General features: G+C 43.6%; 1 protein-coding gene across 1 annotated transcript in view; it reads left to right on the plus strand.

Annotated features, from left to right (window-relative positions):
- cyp27a3 (cytochrome P450 family 27 subfamily A member 3) overlaps positions 1-19,189 on the plus strand; it is a 64,475-nt gene that overhangs the window by 35,697 nt on the left and 9,589 nt on the right. Inside the window, exons 6-8 of the mRNA XM_072579941.1 lie at positions 1,423-1,589; positions 8,191-8,272; positions 11,015-11,224. Of these exons, the coding sequence (XP_072436042.1) occupies positions 1,423-1,589; positions 8,191-8,272; positions 11,015-11,224 (459 nt within the window). The remainder of the gene's footprint in view (positions 1-1,422; positions 1,590-8,190; positions 8,273-11,014; positions 11,225-19,189) is intronic.

Consider the following 19,189-nt stretch of genomic DNA (forward strand, 5'->3'; position numbering starts at 1 on the left):
GCATGGCAGGGGTTCTAAAATTCACGGCAAATTAGCCTATTGCTATAGGACGCCAAATGCTATGTCAACTTTTATTGCAAAGGGGCTGGAATTGAGCAAAGACGTCTTCCTACAATGAGATAGCAAATGATGAAACTGCATCTGGTGTACAGTTTTGGTCTCCACAAGTAACAAAGATATACTTGCCTTGGAGGGAGTGCAACTAGTTTCATTCATCTGATTCCTGGGATGAGAGAATTGTCTTACAGGGAGAGGTTGAATAGAATGGGCCGATGTGCCCTGGAGTTTAGAACAATGAGAAAGGATCTAATTGGAAGTTTGCTGTTCTCTGTGGGCTTGACAGGGCACATGTTGTCCCCGTGCTGGGGTTGAGGTCTAGAACTAGGGAATCAGCATAAGAGGTTGGACCTCTGTAACTGAGATGAAGGACTCTTCACTTGGAGAGTTGTAAATCTCTGGCATTCTCTACCCTAAAAACCTTGAACTCAAGGATATTCAAGATCGCATTTTATAGAATGGGGTGATGAGTGCAGCAGTGCCAGAAAATTACCTTTCAATGTATTTAGTAAATTGAGTGGGCTTAAGGGGAAATATGTCCTGATCCTGCTCCTATTATCATCTCAGTTTCCCTTGGTCTATAGTAGTGACTTCCTCAATACAGGTAAACATAATATTGCAAAGAAAATGGATAGTCATCTGAAAATCAAGGATGTGCAGGCAAATGGGGAACAAAGTGGGACGTAAGCACTAAGTGAATTGGGACAGCTGGCACCAAGACAAATGGGCCAAATGGCCTCTTTCTGTGATGTATTAAGTCCTGTGTTTGTATTGTACTCATGATTTGGAGATGCCGGTTTTGGACTGGGGTGTACAAAGTTAAAAACCACACAACACCAGGTTATAGTCCAACAGGTTTAATTGGAAGGACACTAGCTTTCAGAGCAACACTCCTTCATCAGGTGATAGTGGAGGGCTATCACCTGATGAAGGAGCAACGCTCCAAAAGCTAGTGTTTCCAATTAAACCTGTTGGACTATAACCTGGTGTTGTGTGATTTTTAACTTTGTACTATACTCGACTGTCAATAAAGGGTGGTGCTGGAAAAAACACAGCAGGTCAGGCAGCATCTAAGGAGCAAGAGAGTCGATGTTTCGGGCTTAAACTTTCATCCAGCACCACACTTTATCGACTCTGGTTTCTCCAGCATCTGCAGTCCTCACGATCTCCTACTCAACTGGGCTTTGGGATTTGTTTTTGCTCTATAAGCACATAGCTCCCCCTACTGGGATTGTGGAGAATTCCCCTTCTGTTTCCCCCAGTTACACAGGGCAAGCTTCACCTTAACTCTGTTATCTGTAGCACAGGACATCTCCTCAAGCTCTGCTGGTTTTCCATTGAAGCAAACCCGCTCCTGTCTTTCAGACCTCCAACACCACCTCCTGGATCCTGTACAATCTGGCTCGGGAGCCGTCTATTCAACAGCAGCTGTATGAAGAAGTGACCAGTGTTTGTCCCGGGGACCAAATCCCCGAAGCGAAAGATTTTGCCAACATGCCGTTCTTGAAGGCAGTGGCCAAAGAGACTCTCCGGTAGGGTCCGGGCTGACAGCCTCTGCTCCACGCTTCTCTCCTTTCACTGCCTTTTGCTACTTCTCTGGAGTTAGTGATCCTGGGATCCCTGGCCTGTGTGTGGGAAGGGATGTGGAAAGGACGTTTTCTCACATTGAGTATTGGGAAGGGGTGGAGAGGGGATCAGATCCCAGATATACCAGGATCCCTTCTGTTTTACCCTTATAGGAAAACAAAGAGGCCATTCAGCCCCTTGGACCACCTATACCGTTCAACAATATCATGTAGATAGTCAGGAGGCTGGAGGAACACAGCAAGCCAGGCAGTAACAGGAGGTTGATGTTTCAGGTGTAACTCTTCTTCGGGACTGGGGGTGGGTGTGGGGGGAATTGCAGACAATGGGGGAGGTGGGCTCCAAAGAAGTCAGAGTGGACATCAAGTATTGATTGTATTTCTTTCTCCACAGGTGCTCCTAGATTAGCTGAGTTTCTCCAGTACTTTTTGTTCATATTTCAGGTATCCTGCATCCGTTCTCTTTTCTTTTTCTTTACCTGCACTTGTGGGATGTGGGCATTGCTGGATAGGCCCAACAATTATTGCCTGTCCCTAGTTGCCCCTTGGGAAGGTGGAGGTGAGCTGTCTTCTTGAACCGATGCAGTCCATGTGCTGTGGGTTGGCTCACAAAGTTGTTAGGGAGGGAATTCCAGGATTTTGATCCAGCGACACTGAAGGAACGGCAATAAATTTCCAAGTCAGGATGGTGAGTGGCTTGGGGGGGAACTTGCAGGACGTGGTGTTCCCATGTATCTGCTGTCCTTGTCCTTCTGGATGGAAAAGACTGTGGGTTTGGAAGGTGCTGTTAAAGCATCTTTGTTGAGTCACTGCAGTCCATCTTGTCGATGGTTCTGATGTGTATTGGGATAGGAGGAAGTGAATATTTGTGGATGGGTACCTGTCAAGTGGGCTGCTTTATCCTAAATGATTTCAAGCTTCTTGAGTGTTGTTGGAGCCACACTCACCCACGCAAGTGGAGAGTATTCCATCACACTCCTGACCTGTGTCTTGTAGATGGTGGACAGGTTTGGAGGTGTCAGGGATGAGTTACCACAGTATTCCCAGCCTTTGACCTGCTCTTGCAGTCACTGTGCTTATGTGGCAAGTCCAGTTGATTTTCAGGTAAATGGGAACCCGCCAGATGTTGGTAGTGGGGATTCAGTGATGGTAATACTGTTTAAGAGGTGGTGGAGCTGGTTTACGTAGTGATTGTAACAAGGTGGCTCAGTGGTTAGCACTGTTGCCTCACAGCACCAGAGATCCGGGTTCGAATCCAGCCTCAGGTGACTCTTTGTGTGGAGTTTGCACGTTCTCCCCATGTCTGCATGGGTTTGCTCCGGCTTCCTCCCACAGTCCACAGAGGAAAATGGGTCTGGGTGGGTTACTCTTCAGAGGGTTGGTGTAGACTGGATGGGCCAAAGGGCCTGTTTCCACACTGTATGGAATCTCATCCAATCCAATCTATGAATTCCCTGAATGGGACTGATAACCTGGGCCAAATCAGGGAGACCTGGCTGACAGATTAAAAGAGGAGTGTCAGAAATTCTGACTCTCTGGGTGCTGACTCTGATGAGATTGTGCCAGAATCAAGGACTGTTTACGTGTAAATAATGTGGTGATGGGATTCTGGCCTCTGTGGAGTTATGGAGCCATAGAGCTATACAGCATGAAAAGAGACCCTTTGGTTCAACCCCTCCAGGTCGACCAAATACCCCAACCCAATCTAGTCCCGCTTGCCAGCACCCGGCCCATATCCCTCCAAACCCTTCCTATTCATATACCCATCCAAATGCCTCTTAAATGTTACAATTGTACCAGCCTCCACCACATCCTCTGGCAGCTCATTCCATACACATACCACCCTCTGTGTGAAAAAGTTACCCCTTAGGTCTCTTTTACATCTTTCCCCTCTCACCCTAAACCTATGCCCTCTAGTTCTGGACTCCTCAACCTCAGGGAAAAGACTTTGCTGATTTACCCTATCCATGCCCCTCATGATTTTATAAACCTCTATAAGGTCACCCCTCAGCCTCTGACGCTCCAGGGAAAACAGTCCCATCCTGTTCAGCCTCTCCCAATAACTCAAATCCTCCAACCCTGGCAACATCCTTGTAAATCTTTTCTGAACCCTTTCAAGTTTCACAACATCCTTCTGATTGGAAGGAGCCCAGAATTGCACGCAATATTCCAACAGTGGCCTAACCAATGTCCTGTACAGCCGCAACATGACCTTCCAACTCCTGTACTCAATATTCTGACCGATAATTCCAGTCCTATTTTCCAGCATTTGGCCCAGATCCCGCTAAACCCTTCCTATTCATATACCCATCCCACTGCCTTTTAAATGTTGTATTTGTACCAGCCTCCATCACTTCCTCTGGCAGCTCATTCCATATACGCACCATTCTCTGCGTGAAAAATTTGCCCCTCTTTCTCCTTTCACCTTAAACTTATGCCCTCTAGGTTTGGTCACCTGACGAAGGAGCAGCAGTCCGAAAGTTTGTGATTTCAAATTAGCTTGTTGGCCTATAATCTTGTGTCGTGTGACTTCTGGCTTTGTCCACCCCAGTCCAACGCTGGCAACTCCACGTCATCTTTCCCAGCAGACCCAGGTTCAAGTCCCACCTGGTCTGGAGTCATTATTTTTACCTCAAGTCCCACCTGCTTCAGTGGTGTATCATAACATCTCTGAGCAGGTTTATTAAAAAAAATCTCAAATTCTCCAGATAGAAGTCGGAAAATAGATAGAAAGATTCAAGTATTTGCAAAGTCCTGGAAAATCTGAGTTAAGCTTAGGAGAAGTTTAATTTTTATTTTAGAAGAATACAGCGCAGTACAGGCCCTTCGGCCCTCGATGTTGCGCCGATCAAAGCCCACCTAACCTACACTAACCCACTATCCTCCATATACCTATCCAATGCCCGCTTAAATACCCATAAAGAGGGAGAGTCCACCACTGCTACTGGCAGGGCATTCCATGAACTTACGACTCGCTGAGTGAAGAACCTAACATCAGTCCTATATCTACCCCCCCTTAATTTAAAGCTATGCCCCCTTGTAATAGCTGACTCCATACGTGGAAAAAGGTTCTCACTGTCAACCCTATCTAACCCCCTAATCATCTTGTACACCTCTATCAAGTCACCCCTAAACCTTCTTTTCTCCAATGAAAACAACCCCAAGTGCCTCAGCCTTTCCTCATACGATCTTCCTACCATACCAGGCAACATCCTGGTAAACCTCCTCTGCACCCATTCCAGTGCCTCCACATCTTTCCTATAGTATGGTGACCAAAACTGCACACAATATTCCAGATGCGGCCGCACCAGAGTCTTATACAACTGCAGCATGACCTCAGGACTCCGGAACTCAATTCCTCTACCAATAAAAGCCAGTACACCATATGCCTTCTTCACCGCACTATTTACCTGGGTGGCAACTTTCAGAGATCTGTGTACATGGACACCAAGATCCCTCTGCTCTTCCACTCTACCAAGTATCCGACCATTAGCCCAGTACCCCATCTTTTTGTTACTCTTACCAAAGTGAATCACCTCACACTTAGCTACATTGAACTCCATTTGCCACCTTTCTGCCCAGCTCTGCAGCTTCTCTATATCCCGCTGTAACCTGCCACATCCTTCCTCACTGTCTACAACTCCTACGACTTTCGTATCATCTGCAAACTTGCTCACCCAACCTTCTAACCCTTCCTCCAGGTCATTTATAAAAATGACAAACAGCAATGGTCCCAAAACAGATCCTTGCGGAACACCGCTAGTGACGGCACTCCAAGATGAACCTTTGCCATCAACTACTACCCTCTGTCTTCTTCCAGCCAGCCAATTCCTAATCCAAACCTCCAACTCACCCTCAATGCCATATCTCTGTATTTTCTGCAGTAGCCTACCATGGGGGACCTTATCAAACGCCTTACTCAAATCCATATATACCACATCTACCGCTTTCCCCTCATCTACCTCCTTTAGTCACCTTCTCAAAGAATTCAATAAGGTTTGTGAGGCACGACCTGCCCTTCACAAAACCATGCTGACTGTCCTTGATCACATTATTCTTATCCAGATGTGCATAAATCCTATCCCTTACAATTCTCTCTAAGACTTTGCCCACAACAGAAGTGAGACTCACTGGCCTATAGTTACTAGGATTATCCCTACTCCCCTTCTTGAACAAGGGAACCACGTTTGCTAGCCTCCAGTCCTCTGGCACTACTCCTGTAGACAAAGAGGACACAAAAATCAAGGCCAATGGCTCTGCAATCTCCTCCCTTGCTTCCCAGAGAATCCTAGGATAAATGCCATCAGGCCCAGGGGACTTATCTATTTTCACCCTTGCCAGAATTTCCAACACCTCTTCTCTACATATCTCAAAGCCATCCATTCTACTTATTCGTACCTCAGTATTCATATCGACAACAATGTTCTGTTCCTGAGTGAATGCTGACGAAAAGTATTCATTCAGTGCCTCCCCAATCTCTTTAGCCTCCACACGCAACTTCCCATTACTATCCTTGATTGGACCTATTCCTACCCTAGTCATTCTTTTATTCCTAACATACCTATAGAAAGCCTTAGGGTTTTCCCTAATCCTACCAACTAAGGACCTTTCATGTCCCCTCCTTGCTGCTCTTAGCTCTCTCTTCAGGTCCTTCCGGGCTACCTTATAACTCTCAATCGCCCCTATTGAACCTTCACGCCTCATCTTTACAAAGGCCGCCCTCTTCCATTTAACAAGGGATTCCAACTCCTTATTAAACCACGGCTCCCTCACACGACCCTTTCCTCCCTGCCTGATAGGTACGTACTTATCAAGGACACTCAATAGTTGCTCCTTGAACAAGTTCCACATATCAATTACGCTCTTGCCTTGGAATCTACTTTTCCAATCCACACATCCTAAGTCATGCCTCACCGCATCATAGTTTCCCTGCCCCCAGCTATAACTCCTGCCCTGTAGTACACACTTATCCCTCTCCATCACTAGAGTAAAAATCACCAAATTGTGGTCACTGTCCCCAAAGTGCTCACCTACCTCTAGTTCTAATACCTGGCCTGGTTCGTTACCCAGAACCAAATCCAGTATGGCCTCACCTCTTGTTGGCTTATCTACATATTGTGTCAGGAAACTCTCCTGCACACATTGGACAAACACTGACCCATCTAACGAACTTGAGCTATAGCTTTCCCAATCAATATCAGGAAAGTTAAAGTCCCCCATAACAACCACCCTATTACTGTCACTCTTCTCCTGAATCATCTTCGCAATCTTTTCTTCAACGATTCTAGGACTATTAGGAGGCCTGTAAAAGACTCCTAACAGGGTGACCTCACCTCTCCTATTCCTAACCTCAACCCAAACTACCTCAGATGGCAAATCTTCGTCCATCTTCCTTTCCACCGCTGTAATACTATCTTTGACAAGCAAAGCCACACCCCCCCTCTTTTACCACCACCTCTGACCCTACTAAAACATTTAAACCCTGGAACCTGCAACAGCCAATCCTGTCCCTGATCTAGCCATGTCTCCGTAATAGCCACAACATCGAAGTCCCAGGTACCAACCCACGCTGCAAGTTCACCTGCCTTATTTCGTATACTTCTGGCATTAAAGTATACACACTTCAAGCCACTCTTCTGTTTACAGGCACCCTCCTTTAAGATTGATGCCATATTCCTAACCTCCCTACACTCCAGGTCCTGCACCCTAAAGCTACAGTCTGGGTTCCCATGCCCCTGCAGAGTTAGTTTAAACCCCCCCCAAGAGCACTAGCAAACCTCCCCCCAAGGATACTGGTGCCCCTCAGGTTCAGGTGCAGACCATCCTGTTTATAGAGGTCCCACCTTCCCCAGAAAGAACCCCAGTTATCCAAGTACCGAAATCCCTCCCTCCTGCACCATCCCTGTAGCCAATTGTGGTTTGGTTTGGAGACAGTGAAGAGTTAAAAATCACACAACACCAGGTTATAGTCCAATGGGGTAAGCTCCGAAAGCTAGTACTTCCAAATAAACCTGTTGGACTATAACCTGGTGTTGTGTGATTTTTTACTTTGTACACCCAGTCCAACAATGGTGTCTCCAAATCATGAAGAGAAGAGTATTTGCAGGTTAAAGAGGTGAAAGTGTGGCACAAGACAATGCCACAGCAGAAGACTGGCCAAGATGTCTGCTGCTTTGAAGCAGAAAACATAAGACTGGGAATCTCATCACGCCTGTCTTTCTAATGGGGTCCAATTTCTCAAGACACTTATCCTAGCTCTTAGTCTCCACAACTTTCTCCGAGGTTTAATCTCACATCTCATCTGTGTGGGGGCGAGGTGACATTGAATCGATTATTTCAGCTTGAAGCTGTGTCTTTTAATCCTACAAAATTTCCTTTAAAATGGATGCTCTGGGTTAGTGGTTTTCCTTATTCCTTCATGCATCTCTCTTACATTATCCTGTAGATGCCTGTTATCGGCACTTAGTCTTTCCTCTCCTTTAATCTCAAGATAAAAAATGTCCGCCTGTTGACTGGAATGATGATTCACCCTGTCTTTCTTGTGATGTAGGATGTATCCAGTCGTCCCTGGCAATGCTCGACTTGCCATAGAGAATGGAGTGGTGGCTGGAGGATATTACTTTGCTAAAAATGTTAGTATTGGTTAACACTGTGTCACCGTATTCTTACCAGACCATGGGTTCAGTCTAATAAGAGAGAAGCAACTGGTGGTGATTTAACCTGAGGGCCACCAGACCTCAGGCATAGGAAGAAGTTGACAAAGAGCGTCCTTCACAGTAACCTCAAACCAGCAATGGTATCATACTACTCTGCAAACCAACAATGCAGCCAACTGCACTAATCCAATTCTGAGTGTTGGTTACGAAAAGCTGTTGTGGTGTAATTTACTTAAAAGCTCCTCCAACCTCCCTTGTATCCAAATACTCATTCAATTCCATACCTGAGAGTTCTGCATTAGGTCTGCACTCAGTGGTTCTGGGTGCATGTGCAATCATTGGCTAAGCTCAGCTAGCCCCTGCCTTAGGGAAATGGCTGTTGCAGATCCCCCTGTTCAGAGACCAAATAAAATGTTGTCTCTCTGACTAATCTCTCAGGTCCTTACCTTTAGGGAGATAACTGCATAAAGAGTGGGGTCTCTCAATCACTTACTCAATCTGTACATTGTAATCTCTCCACTCCTCGTGCTCAGGGAGATTCTGTATGAAGACTTGTGTCTCACAAACTCTCTCGCTCAAGGAGATATCTGTATAAAGATTAATCGCCCAGATTCTCACCTTAAGAGTCATAGAGATGTACAGCATGGAAACAGACCCTTCGGTCCAACCCGTCCAGGCCGACCAGGTATCCCAACCCAATCTAGTCCCACCTGCCAGCCCCCAGCCCATATCCCTCCAAACCCTTCCTATTCATATACTCATCCAAGTGCCTTTTAAATGTTGCAATTGCTCAAGAAGATAACTTTTCTTGTTCACTCACGTCATATGGGTGTCGCTGGTTAGGTCATCATTTTTTGCCCATCCCAGAGGTTAGTTAGGAATCACCTACATTGCTGTGGGTCTGGAGTCAGGATGACAGATTTCCTTCTATAAAGGACATTAATGAATCAGACGAGTTTCCTTCCCCCCCCCAACAATCAGCAATGGTTTCATGGTCATCGTGAGACCTTTAACACAAGATTTTATATTGAATTCAAATCTCACTATCTGCCTTGGGTTTGAGCCCAGATCTCCAGAACAATAGTTAAGCTTCCTAAATTAATAGTGTAGTGACAATACCACTAGGCCATTGCCTCCTCCAATCTGCACAAAGATTGCTGTCTCTCAATCCTTCCCTCAGGGAGTGACCTGTGCAGCATATTCTCTTAAACCCTGTTTTTTGGGGGAGATAGTGAACAAAGGCTTATTTCACAGACCCTCTTGATTAAAGAGGTATCTGTACAAGACCTGGTGGGAGATATCTATACTTTGCAATCTCTCAGACTCTCTCTCAGGGCGATAAGTGTATGATATTTTTCATTTCTTGCTTTTGGAACTAATTGTGTGTCCAGAATCAGATGACAGCCTCCTTTGATGAGCAATCTGTACATTGACTGGTGTTTTCACATCCCCTCATGTTGGGGCAGACACCCTGGATATTCTTCGATGGGTGAATGGCTTTTCTACTCACTGATCCCATTCATTAAAGAAAGCAATCCTCCCATCGTATGCAAAATGATTACGGTTCCAAAGTTTAAAGCGTTGTGAAAAATGGCAATAAAGAGCAAAGACAATACCTGCTGTTCTAACTTTCAATGAACAAACAAATCTCTAGCACTCACTTTGGGGGTGAGTTAGCTCAGTTGGTTGGATAGTGGGTTTGCACTGTAGTGTGGTGGTAACAGTGTGGGTTGAGTTCCCATACCAGCTGAGGTTACTGAGATGGACTCAACCTCTCCCCTCACCTGAGGTGTGTTGACCCTGAAGTTAAGCCACCTTGCTAATGAAAGGATAGTTCTATGATCCAGTAGAGCTATGGCAACTTTGCCCTTTGCTTTTAGAACTTAATAAATTGGACTAAAGTTACAATTCTATTTATTAGTGTAAGATGTATTAAGTATTTACTGTTTCACGTCTTGTTTTTTCCATTTAATTACATTTTTGGGTTATTAGCTGATGTATGAACACACCGAGCGGTCGTACCCGCTGAGATGTGACCCACTGGAAAGGAACAGTGTGGTTATATCTTAATATAATGTCAAAATTAATTACAGTTGGTTATTACCAAATAGCAATAGGTAAATTCCTCAAACTGGGATGCGATTGTAATCAGCCTCAGAGAAAATCATTTTGCTAAATTCTCTGAAATGGGCTTCAGAATCTTGCACAACCTCAGGACATCCTAAAGCACTTCACATCTTGTGAAGGTGCTGGGGTTAAGTCCCATGCCAGAGATTGATACCAGCTGACAGGCCCAGTGCACTGTTGAGGGAGTGCTGCACTTTCTGAGGTCACGTGTTTTGGATAATGCGTCAAAACAAGGTCCCATCTGCCTTCTTCTGCGGGCGTGAAAAATCACCTGGCAACTGGGAGGTTGGGAGAGGAGCAGGAGAGTGTTCCTGCCAAGTCCTTGTCTCAAATGGCATCACTTACAAGTGTACTATTATAAGGCTTTTGCTGTTGTGGGATCTTGCTGTGTACACCTTAACTGTTGCGCCTCCTACAGTGCAACAGTGACCATACTTTATGAGTGCCTTCGGACTGTCCTGTATAGGTACATTATTGGAAGTAGTGTTTGTAAATATTGTAACAGATTGAGGGGTGATGTGTCGCCACAAGTCTCGAAGCTCTTTGCCTGCTTTGTGTAAGATGCACTAACTGCTCCTCCCTCCACTGCAGACGCTCTTCCACCTGTGTCACTATGCCGTTTCTCAGGAAGACAGTGAGTTCACTGAGTCCAGGAGTTTTCAGCCAAACCGCTGGCTTCGCACAAACAAAGAGGAGAAGAACAAGCACCATCCCTTTGCCTCCATCCCCTTTGGGTTTGGTACCCGTACCTGCCTGGGCAAGAGGGTGGCAGAGCTGGAGATGTACAGTGTGATCTCACAGGTAGGTTGGAGTGAGTGACTGCCAGGTGGGCACATCCAACGCACTGACCTCAGGCTTCAGTGAGAAGGTGTTAGACATGGGGTAAACCCTCCTATTTAATTTAAAACAACAACACAGAAAAGATTTATCCCATGTAATCTGTGAAAATTTGAGAGGCCAAGAACTATTTAAAGTAAAAATTAACAACTTTATTTCTTAAAGTATAACAGAAAATAATTAACTAACGACTTTTTACAACTGCTTCCTCTAACCTATCTTTTTCTTTCTCCTCAACAATACTAGTCTGATAAAATTCCCGATTAATATTTACAAAACAAAACTTCTTATCTCAAAACCAAGCAGTTTTCAGTTTTCTCTGTATTCCTGTCTTCTTTTCTTCTCCTTGGGAATTCTGCTTCACAGGTTACTGATCGATAAATGTACCATCAAAAGAGCTAGTTTTCAAGTAGTCTTTACATGCTGGTGGCTTGGCAGTTCTCCTCTCAACTGTTCAATTTTCCCCGATCTTCTCCCACCAAAGCATCAGATTGCGTCGTTGGCTTTTAAGATTGTCAATATACTAAATTCAAACATGACTGGAATTTGGTATATTTCAGGGTATAATTTAAACTGATTGTCCTCATTCGAATCTGTTTTGGCATTTCCAGGCAACCAGCTACCCTAGCTTTTGACCAAATCTTACATTGTTACCTTATTGAGAAGGAAGTGAGGACTGCAGATGCTGGAGATCAGAGCTGAAAATGTGTTGCTGGAAAAGTGCAGCAGGTCAGGCAGCATCCAAGGAACAGGAGAATCGACGTTTCGGGCATCAGCCCTTCTTCAGGATTCCTAAAGAAGGACTGATGCCCGAAACGTTGATTCTCCTGTTCCTTGGATGCTGCCTGACCTGCTGCGCTTTTCCAGCAACACATTTTCAGCTACCTTATTGAGAAGACTTGGTGCTGTCAGGTAGTTCTGCTCACTTTTAACTCTCTTAAAGGTACAGTATACCCACAACTTCATAATATCTCCCCCATTAAGAGAAAATTAACCATCATAATGAAAAGATGGCTTCATTTATTTCTATTTTTTAAACACATTGCCCTAACATATAGATAACTTTAATATAAGTTCACCTTAACTTCTTCTCATAAAGCTAAATATATATAATATTAAATAAATACCAACCTCATCCAAACTTTATCCATAAAATTCACAATAACGCATATGTAATTACATTCTTACGACCTGCAACAAGTATGATTTTTAAATTAAAAGTCTGTAACATAAGACTCCAACGAAATAGTCTCATATTCTTGTCTTTAAAGCGTTCTAAGAATGTAAGTGGATTGTGATCCATGTACACAACCGTCTCTGTCACATTGTTTGTGACATACACATTACAATGTTGTGAGGCCAGTACCAAACTCGATAGTTCCTTTTTGATAGTGGAGTATTTCCTCTGGTGAATGTTGATCATCTTCGAAAACTAACCAACTGGCAGTTCAATCCCATCCTCATCTTCCTGTAGGAGTACGGCTCCAAATCCAATGTCACTAGCATCGATGGCGATTTTAAAAGGTTTTGAGAAGTTTGGTGGTTAATATTGCTTTCAAATGGTCGAATGCCTCCTGGCATTGTTCTGTCCACCGAAACTTTGTGTTCTTCTTCAGTAAATCGGTTAACGGTGCCACTACGCTGCTGCAGTTTGGAACAAACTTCTGATAGATTCCGAGGAGATCCAAGAATTGTAGCACCTCTTTCTTCGAGATTGGTCGCGGAAATTCCTTGATGACCTTTGTCTTTGCGTTCCGTGGAGTGAACCTTCCCTGACCGATGTTATGTCTCAAGAACATCACTTCTGCTTTTGCCAATTCAGTTTTATTTAAGTTTATCACCGGTTTTGCTTCTCGTCATTTAAAGAGCTCTGCCAACTGTACCATGTGATCTTTCCAGGACTTACTAAAGGTCAGTGCATCGTCCAAATAGTCTGCACAGTTTGTTAACCCAGCCACAACTCTGTTCATGAGACTTTGGAATGTGGCGGGTGTGTTCTTCATTCCAAAGGGCATTACTTTAAACTGATATAGCCCATTTGGGGTTACAAACGCAGAAATTTCTTTTGCCATCTCTGATAAAAGTACCTGCCAGTAACCACACATTAATCCAACTTGGTAATGTAACTGGCTTATCTGACTTTCTTGACACAGTCCTCCAATCTAGGAATTGGATATGAGTCCGATTTTGTAATGGCATTGACCTTCCAATAATCCACACAGATTCTTTGAGTGCTGTTGGTTTGGGAACTAAGGCGATTGGTGAACTCCACTTGCCCTGGCTTGGTTCGATAATGTCCTCATTGAGCATGGCCTCCACCTCATTCTGGACCTGTCTGGCATCGAAAGGATTAAGCCAATAGGGGTGTTGTCTTATTGGAGCAGTATTCCCTACGTCTACTTCATGTACAATTGCATTAATCCTCCCCATCTGATTCTTACATATGTCCTTATACTGCAGTAACAAATCTTTCAACTGCATTCTATGTTCCTGAGACAGATAGCTTACTAACCTATCCCACTCCTCAAGGACTTCTTCATTTTTTTATCAATTTTGAGGCATATCAAAATGCACATCATCTGGATTTGATTCCTCATTCTGCAGGACAGTAATTAACACCTATTTATCCAGTTCTTTCTCTCTAGTATAATATGGTTTCAGCATGTTTACTTGACATACCTGTACCTTTTCTTTCTATGTGGCATCCCTTGAATTTTCTCAATTTGACAGGGACCACTAAACGTGGCTTTGAAGAGATCACCTATCATTGGTAACAGTGCTGTCACGTCACCTTCTCAGGAAAACGCCTGAGTCTCAGAGCTTTTATCTGCCACCTGCTTCATTCTACACTGTGCCCTCTTTAGTTGCTGTTTAGCTAACTCACCTACTCGATTTAATCTCTCCCTCACCTCCGATACACAATCTAAGTATGAGATCTTCAACTTTGGTCTTGTCAATTTAATTAATTTCAAAGGGCCTCTCACTTCATGCCCGAATATTAACTCAAAGGGAGTGAACTGAGTAGATTCGGTTGGGGGCATCTGTAATGGGAAACAATACAAATGGGATACCTTTATCCCAATCACTCAGATAGTCCTGACAGTACGCTGTCAACATGGTCTTCAAAGTCTGATGCCACCTTTCTAAAGCTCCCTGGGATTCAGGATGAAAAGCACTGGATTTAAGGTGCAGTATACCTAAGCTATCCATAACATCCTTAAACAGCCTAGCAGTAAATGTTGACCCTTCATCCGACTGAATCTCTCTGGGTAGCCCATACTGTGTGAAGAAAGCGACTAACTCCTCTACTCCCCTTTTTGCTTTGATACTCCACCATGGAATTGCCTCCAGAAATCTGGTGGACACATCCGTTATGGTTGAAAAATGTGGTGCTGGAAAAGCACAGCTGGTCAGGCAACATCCGAGGAGCAAGAGAATCGATGTTTCGGGCATTAGCCCTTCTTCAGGAATTATCCGTTATGGTTAAAAAGTACTGGTTCCCACTTTTAGTTCTCAGGAGGGGACCTACACAATCAATTATAATCCACATTAAAGGTTCTTCAAATGTGGTAAACGGCAACAAAGGGGCTGGTTTCATTGCCACGTGTGGCTTACCTACCAGTTGATCTGTATGACACGTTTGGCAAAAATTAACCGCATCCTTGTTTATTCGAGGCCAATAAAAATGTCTTTGTATCTTAGTCTGAGTGTTTCGTACCCCTAGGTGACCTCCTACAGGTAGTTTATGTGCTACCCGTAACATGTCTGTATGCTACCGGCAATACAATCTGGTGCACTTTGGCACATTTCTCCTCTGCATTAACCTGCCGTGGTCTCCATTTCCATCTTAGAATTCTATCTTTCAAATAATAACCCTCTGGAATATTCTCAGCTTCCATTTTGGAGTACGCACCCACATATATATCTTTTATCATCTTATCCTTTTGCAAGTCTCTTATTTTTTCAGGACTAAACACTTCTGTCTGACCCTCCCCCTCTGCCTGTTCAGGTTTCTCCTGCACCATTACGTCAGAGTGTCCACTAACTGAACCTCAACTTGTTTATCTTTCTCTTTACTTTTTGCTTTGTGCTGTGACTTATGATCGTGGGGTCTGCTTACCACACAGTCTGGGAAAATACCAGGGTATTTCTGTTTTAACTCCTCAGTTTCTTGGTCTTCCTTGGGTTTCTCCACAACAAGAGGTGTCACTCCCACCTCGGATCCTGTCAAATCATTCCCAACAACAAACTGAATTCTTGGAACTGACACACTGTCAATCACTCCCACTGTAACTTTGCCAGTCTTGAGTTGGCACTCCAATCTGATCTTACATAGGGGAACGCTAAATTTCTGACCGTCTATCCCACAAATTACCACAATCTCAGGTAACAGATCAGAAAGCGTGCAAGTTCGCTCATCACTTATTATCAGCGACTGGTTAGATCCTGGGTATCTCTCAAAATTACAACTTCTTGCCCTTCTCCCCCTGTTCTTTCTGAGTAAACTTTACCCACAGCGATAATTTCTTTATAGAGATCAGGTACTAACTCCATACCCAACCTCTGACTGGGCTGTGCACTCTCCTGCAGCTTCTTGGTTCTTCTTGAGGTTTCTTTTGACTAATGCCACTGGCTTCGCTTCTTCTACCACATCTTTTCCCACAGTGCCTTCCTTTAATGACCAGCACTGTGACTTTATGTGTCCTACTTTACCACAGTGAAAACACCTGAGGCCTTTCACCTTCTTTCCACTCTCTTGGGCTTCTTTTTTACCCTGTGGTAAATTCTGACCAGTGCTCTCTACTCATTGTTTTGTAATGTAGGATCTCCCCTTCTCCAGACTTCTATCTCTCACAGGATGAAATTCTGGCCGGAAGCTTGTCTTATGCACCAACATGCACTCATCTGCTAATTCTACTGCTCTTCTCACTTCCTGAACTTTGTTCCTCCATGTGAATTCTTACCATCTCTGGAAATGGGTCTTTAAATCTCCCTTAGAACCTCAAAGCTCCCATCTATTTTCAAAGCATGCACCCATCGATCAAAATACTCTGTTTATTCCTGATGAAGGGCTTTTGCCCGAAACGTCGATTTCGAAGCTACTTGGATGCTGCCTGAACTGCTGTGCTCTTCCAGCACCACTAATCCAGAACCTTAATTCTTTCAAACTCAACATAGGTCTGACCTGGTTCCTTCTTTGTGTTTCTGAACCGCTGTCTATATGTTTCTGGTACCAATTCATAAGCACTTAAGTTAGCCTGTTTAACCTCTTCATAATATCTTAAAACCCCTCATCTGACAGTGCGGCAAATACCTCACTAGCTCTGCTGACCAGTTTAGTGTGAACTAGCATTACCCATAAAGCCTCAGAGCACTCCATCTGCCAAGCCAATTTTTCAAATGAAATAACGAAGGCTTCAACATCTTTCTCATAAAAATGTGACAGTTTTGACATATTTATATATATCACAACCTTTTCTTTTAATCTCCATCCTGTTAATTTGACTTTGCTGACTAAGTCACAATTTTTCAAGTTCAAATTCTCTCTCTCTTTCTCCTCTCTCTCTCTTTCTCTGTCCCTTTCTAATCTCACACTTTGCTCAGCCAAGAACCTTCTCTCTCTCCTTTTCCTTTCTCTCTCTCTCTCTCTCTCTCTCTCTCTCTCTCTCTCCTCTCTCTTTCTCTATCCCTTTCTTTATCTTCTAACTCTATTTTCCTCAATTGTGATAGAAGTTTTTCTACCTCCACTGCACTTGGCTGATTCTCTGACACACCAATGTGTTTGAGTAATTCCTTTACAATGTTAGCTTTACTTTTGTCCTGGGTTTGCTAATTCTAAAAGTATGGCATTTTCCTTTCCTTCTAAGCCTTCTTGGCAAATTTGAGAATCATCTTCAAATCCCAGAGCCTCTTTAGCGATTTTAAGAGCCGTTTCTCTCACTTTTAATTTAATTAGCCACAAGTCATTGAAATTAAACAAATTGCCTCACCTACGTTTTATTTAAAGATCCAGGACACTAACCTGCAAGTGTTTAAATCGGCTGGGAATGTTCGTACCCACAAGTCTACTCAAATGTGTCTAAACCAGTTCAAATCCTGACGATGAGCCACCAACTGTTACAACATGGGGTAAACCCTTTGTTTAATTTAAACCAGCAACACAGAAAAGATTTATCCCGTGCCGTAATCTGTGAAAATTCGAGAGGCCAAGAACTATTTAAAGTGAAAATTAACAACTTTATTTCTCAAAGTATAACAGAGAATAATTAACTAACAACTGTTTACAACTCCTTCCTCTAACCTATCTTTTGTCTTTCCTTCTATAATACTAGTCCTATAAACCTCCCCCTGTCCCCGATTAAGATTTATAAAACAAAACTTCTTTTCTCAAAACCAGGCAGCTTTCGGTTCTTCTCTATATTCCTGTCTTCTTTTCTTCTCCTTGGGGATTCTGCTTCACAGGTTACTGATCGATAAAGGTACCTTTAAGAGAGCTATTTTTTGAGCAGTCTTTACATGCTGGTGGTTTGGCAGTTCTCCTCTTAACTGTTCAATTTTCACTAGTCTTCTACCCCCAAAACATCGGATTGTATCATTGGCTTTTAAGATTGTCAATATACCAAACTTAAACTCATTGGCCTAATTTGAATTTGTTTCGTTATTTCCAAGCAACCCAGCTAATCTAGCTTTTGACTAAGTGTTATATTGTTAACTTATTGAGAACACTGCTGTGCTAGCTTCTAACTCTCTTAAAGATACAGTACAGCCCCATCTTCATAACAAAGGGGCTGCTTGTATTGCATATTCCACTTCCTTGTTGTGAGAAGGTTGAGAGGTGAGGTGTTTAGGATGTTTAAAAGGAGTTGTTGGGATTGCTAGGGAAAAAGCTGCTTCCTCTACTGCAGGAGAGAGGATGGGATTCACAACAAGAAACAGAACCACAAAACTGGAGCTAAACTGCTCATGGAGGGAGGCCACACAAACAGCAGGAGAACTGTGAAATCTCTCTCCCTGTGAAAGCTTCACGTGCTCATATAGAGATGCACACATTCACATGAATGTACAGATACACACAGATATACACACATGCACAGTCATGCACACAATGCGCACATAGACATGCAGAGACACAAACATATACACACAGTGCCTCACAAACACTTCCACAAACATACTGGTGCATAATAGTCACAGATACACACACAACATACAGACAAACAGTCTCATACACAAACCCGGTCTCACGCAAAGGCATACAGACACATGCATAGTCTCAAACACAGACATAACAGACTCACATACACACACATGCATAATCTCACAAATAGGCATACAGATTTGCACACAGAGTTACAGATACATGCACACATGTTTCTGATGAAGGACTTTTGCCTGAAATGTTGATTTTCCTGCTCCTTGGATGCTGCCTGACCTGCTCTGCTTTTCCAGCACCGCTCTAATCTTGACTCTAATCTCCAGCGTCTGCAATACCCACTTCTGCCTACATGCAGACTTACACACACCTACACAGTTTGTCAGAAGTGAAGCAGATGTGAGATGCTAATTCTGTTTCTGTCTCCACAGAGCTGCCAGACCTGATGAGTTTCTCCAACCCTTCACATTTTCTTCATCCATAGCACTTCACTTTTTAAAGAACTATTTGCATTTTCATGGTGATATTCATGAGCTCAAAGGTCGATTCTAATGACCAGTGATATACTTATATGTGTAGTTACTGCTGTAATCTATGAAAGCCACGCAGCAAGCTCCCATTACCAACAATGTGGTAATGACCAGATTATCTTTCTTTCCCATTGATGTTGATTGAGGGATGAACATCAGTTGGTACATCAAGGAGACCTCCCCCATCTGCCTCAGGACCTTCGTGGTCTAATTAAGAGGGTAGTGGTGATGGTAGGGGTTTTGGCC

Source organism: Chiloscyllium punctatum, chromosome 10 (assembly GCF_047496795.1).
Source record: "Chiloscyllium punctatum isolate Juve2018m chromosome 10, sChiPun1.3, whole genome shotgun sequence".
In the NCBI taxonomy this organism is placed as follows: domain Eukaryota; kingdom Metazoa; phylum Chordata; class Chondrichthyes; order Orectolobiformes; family Hemiscylliidae; genus Chiloscyllium; species Chiloscyllium punctatum.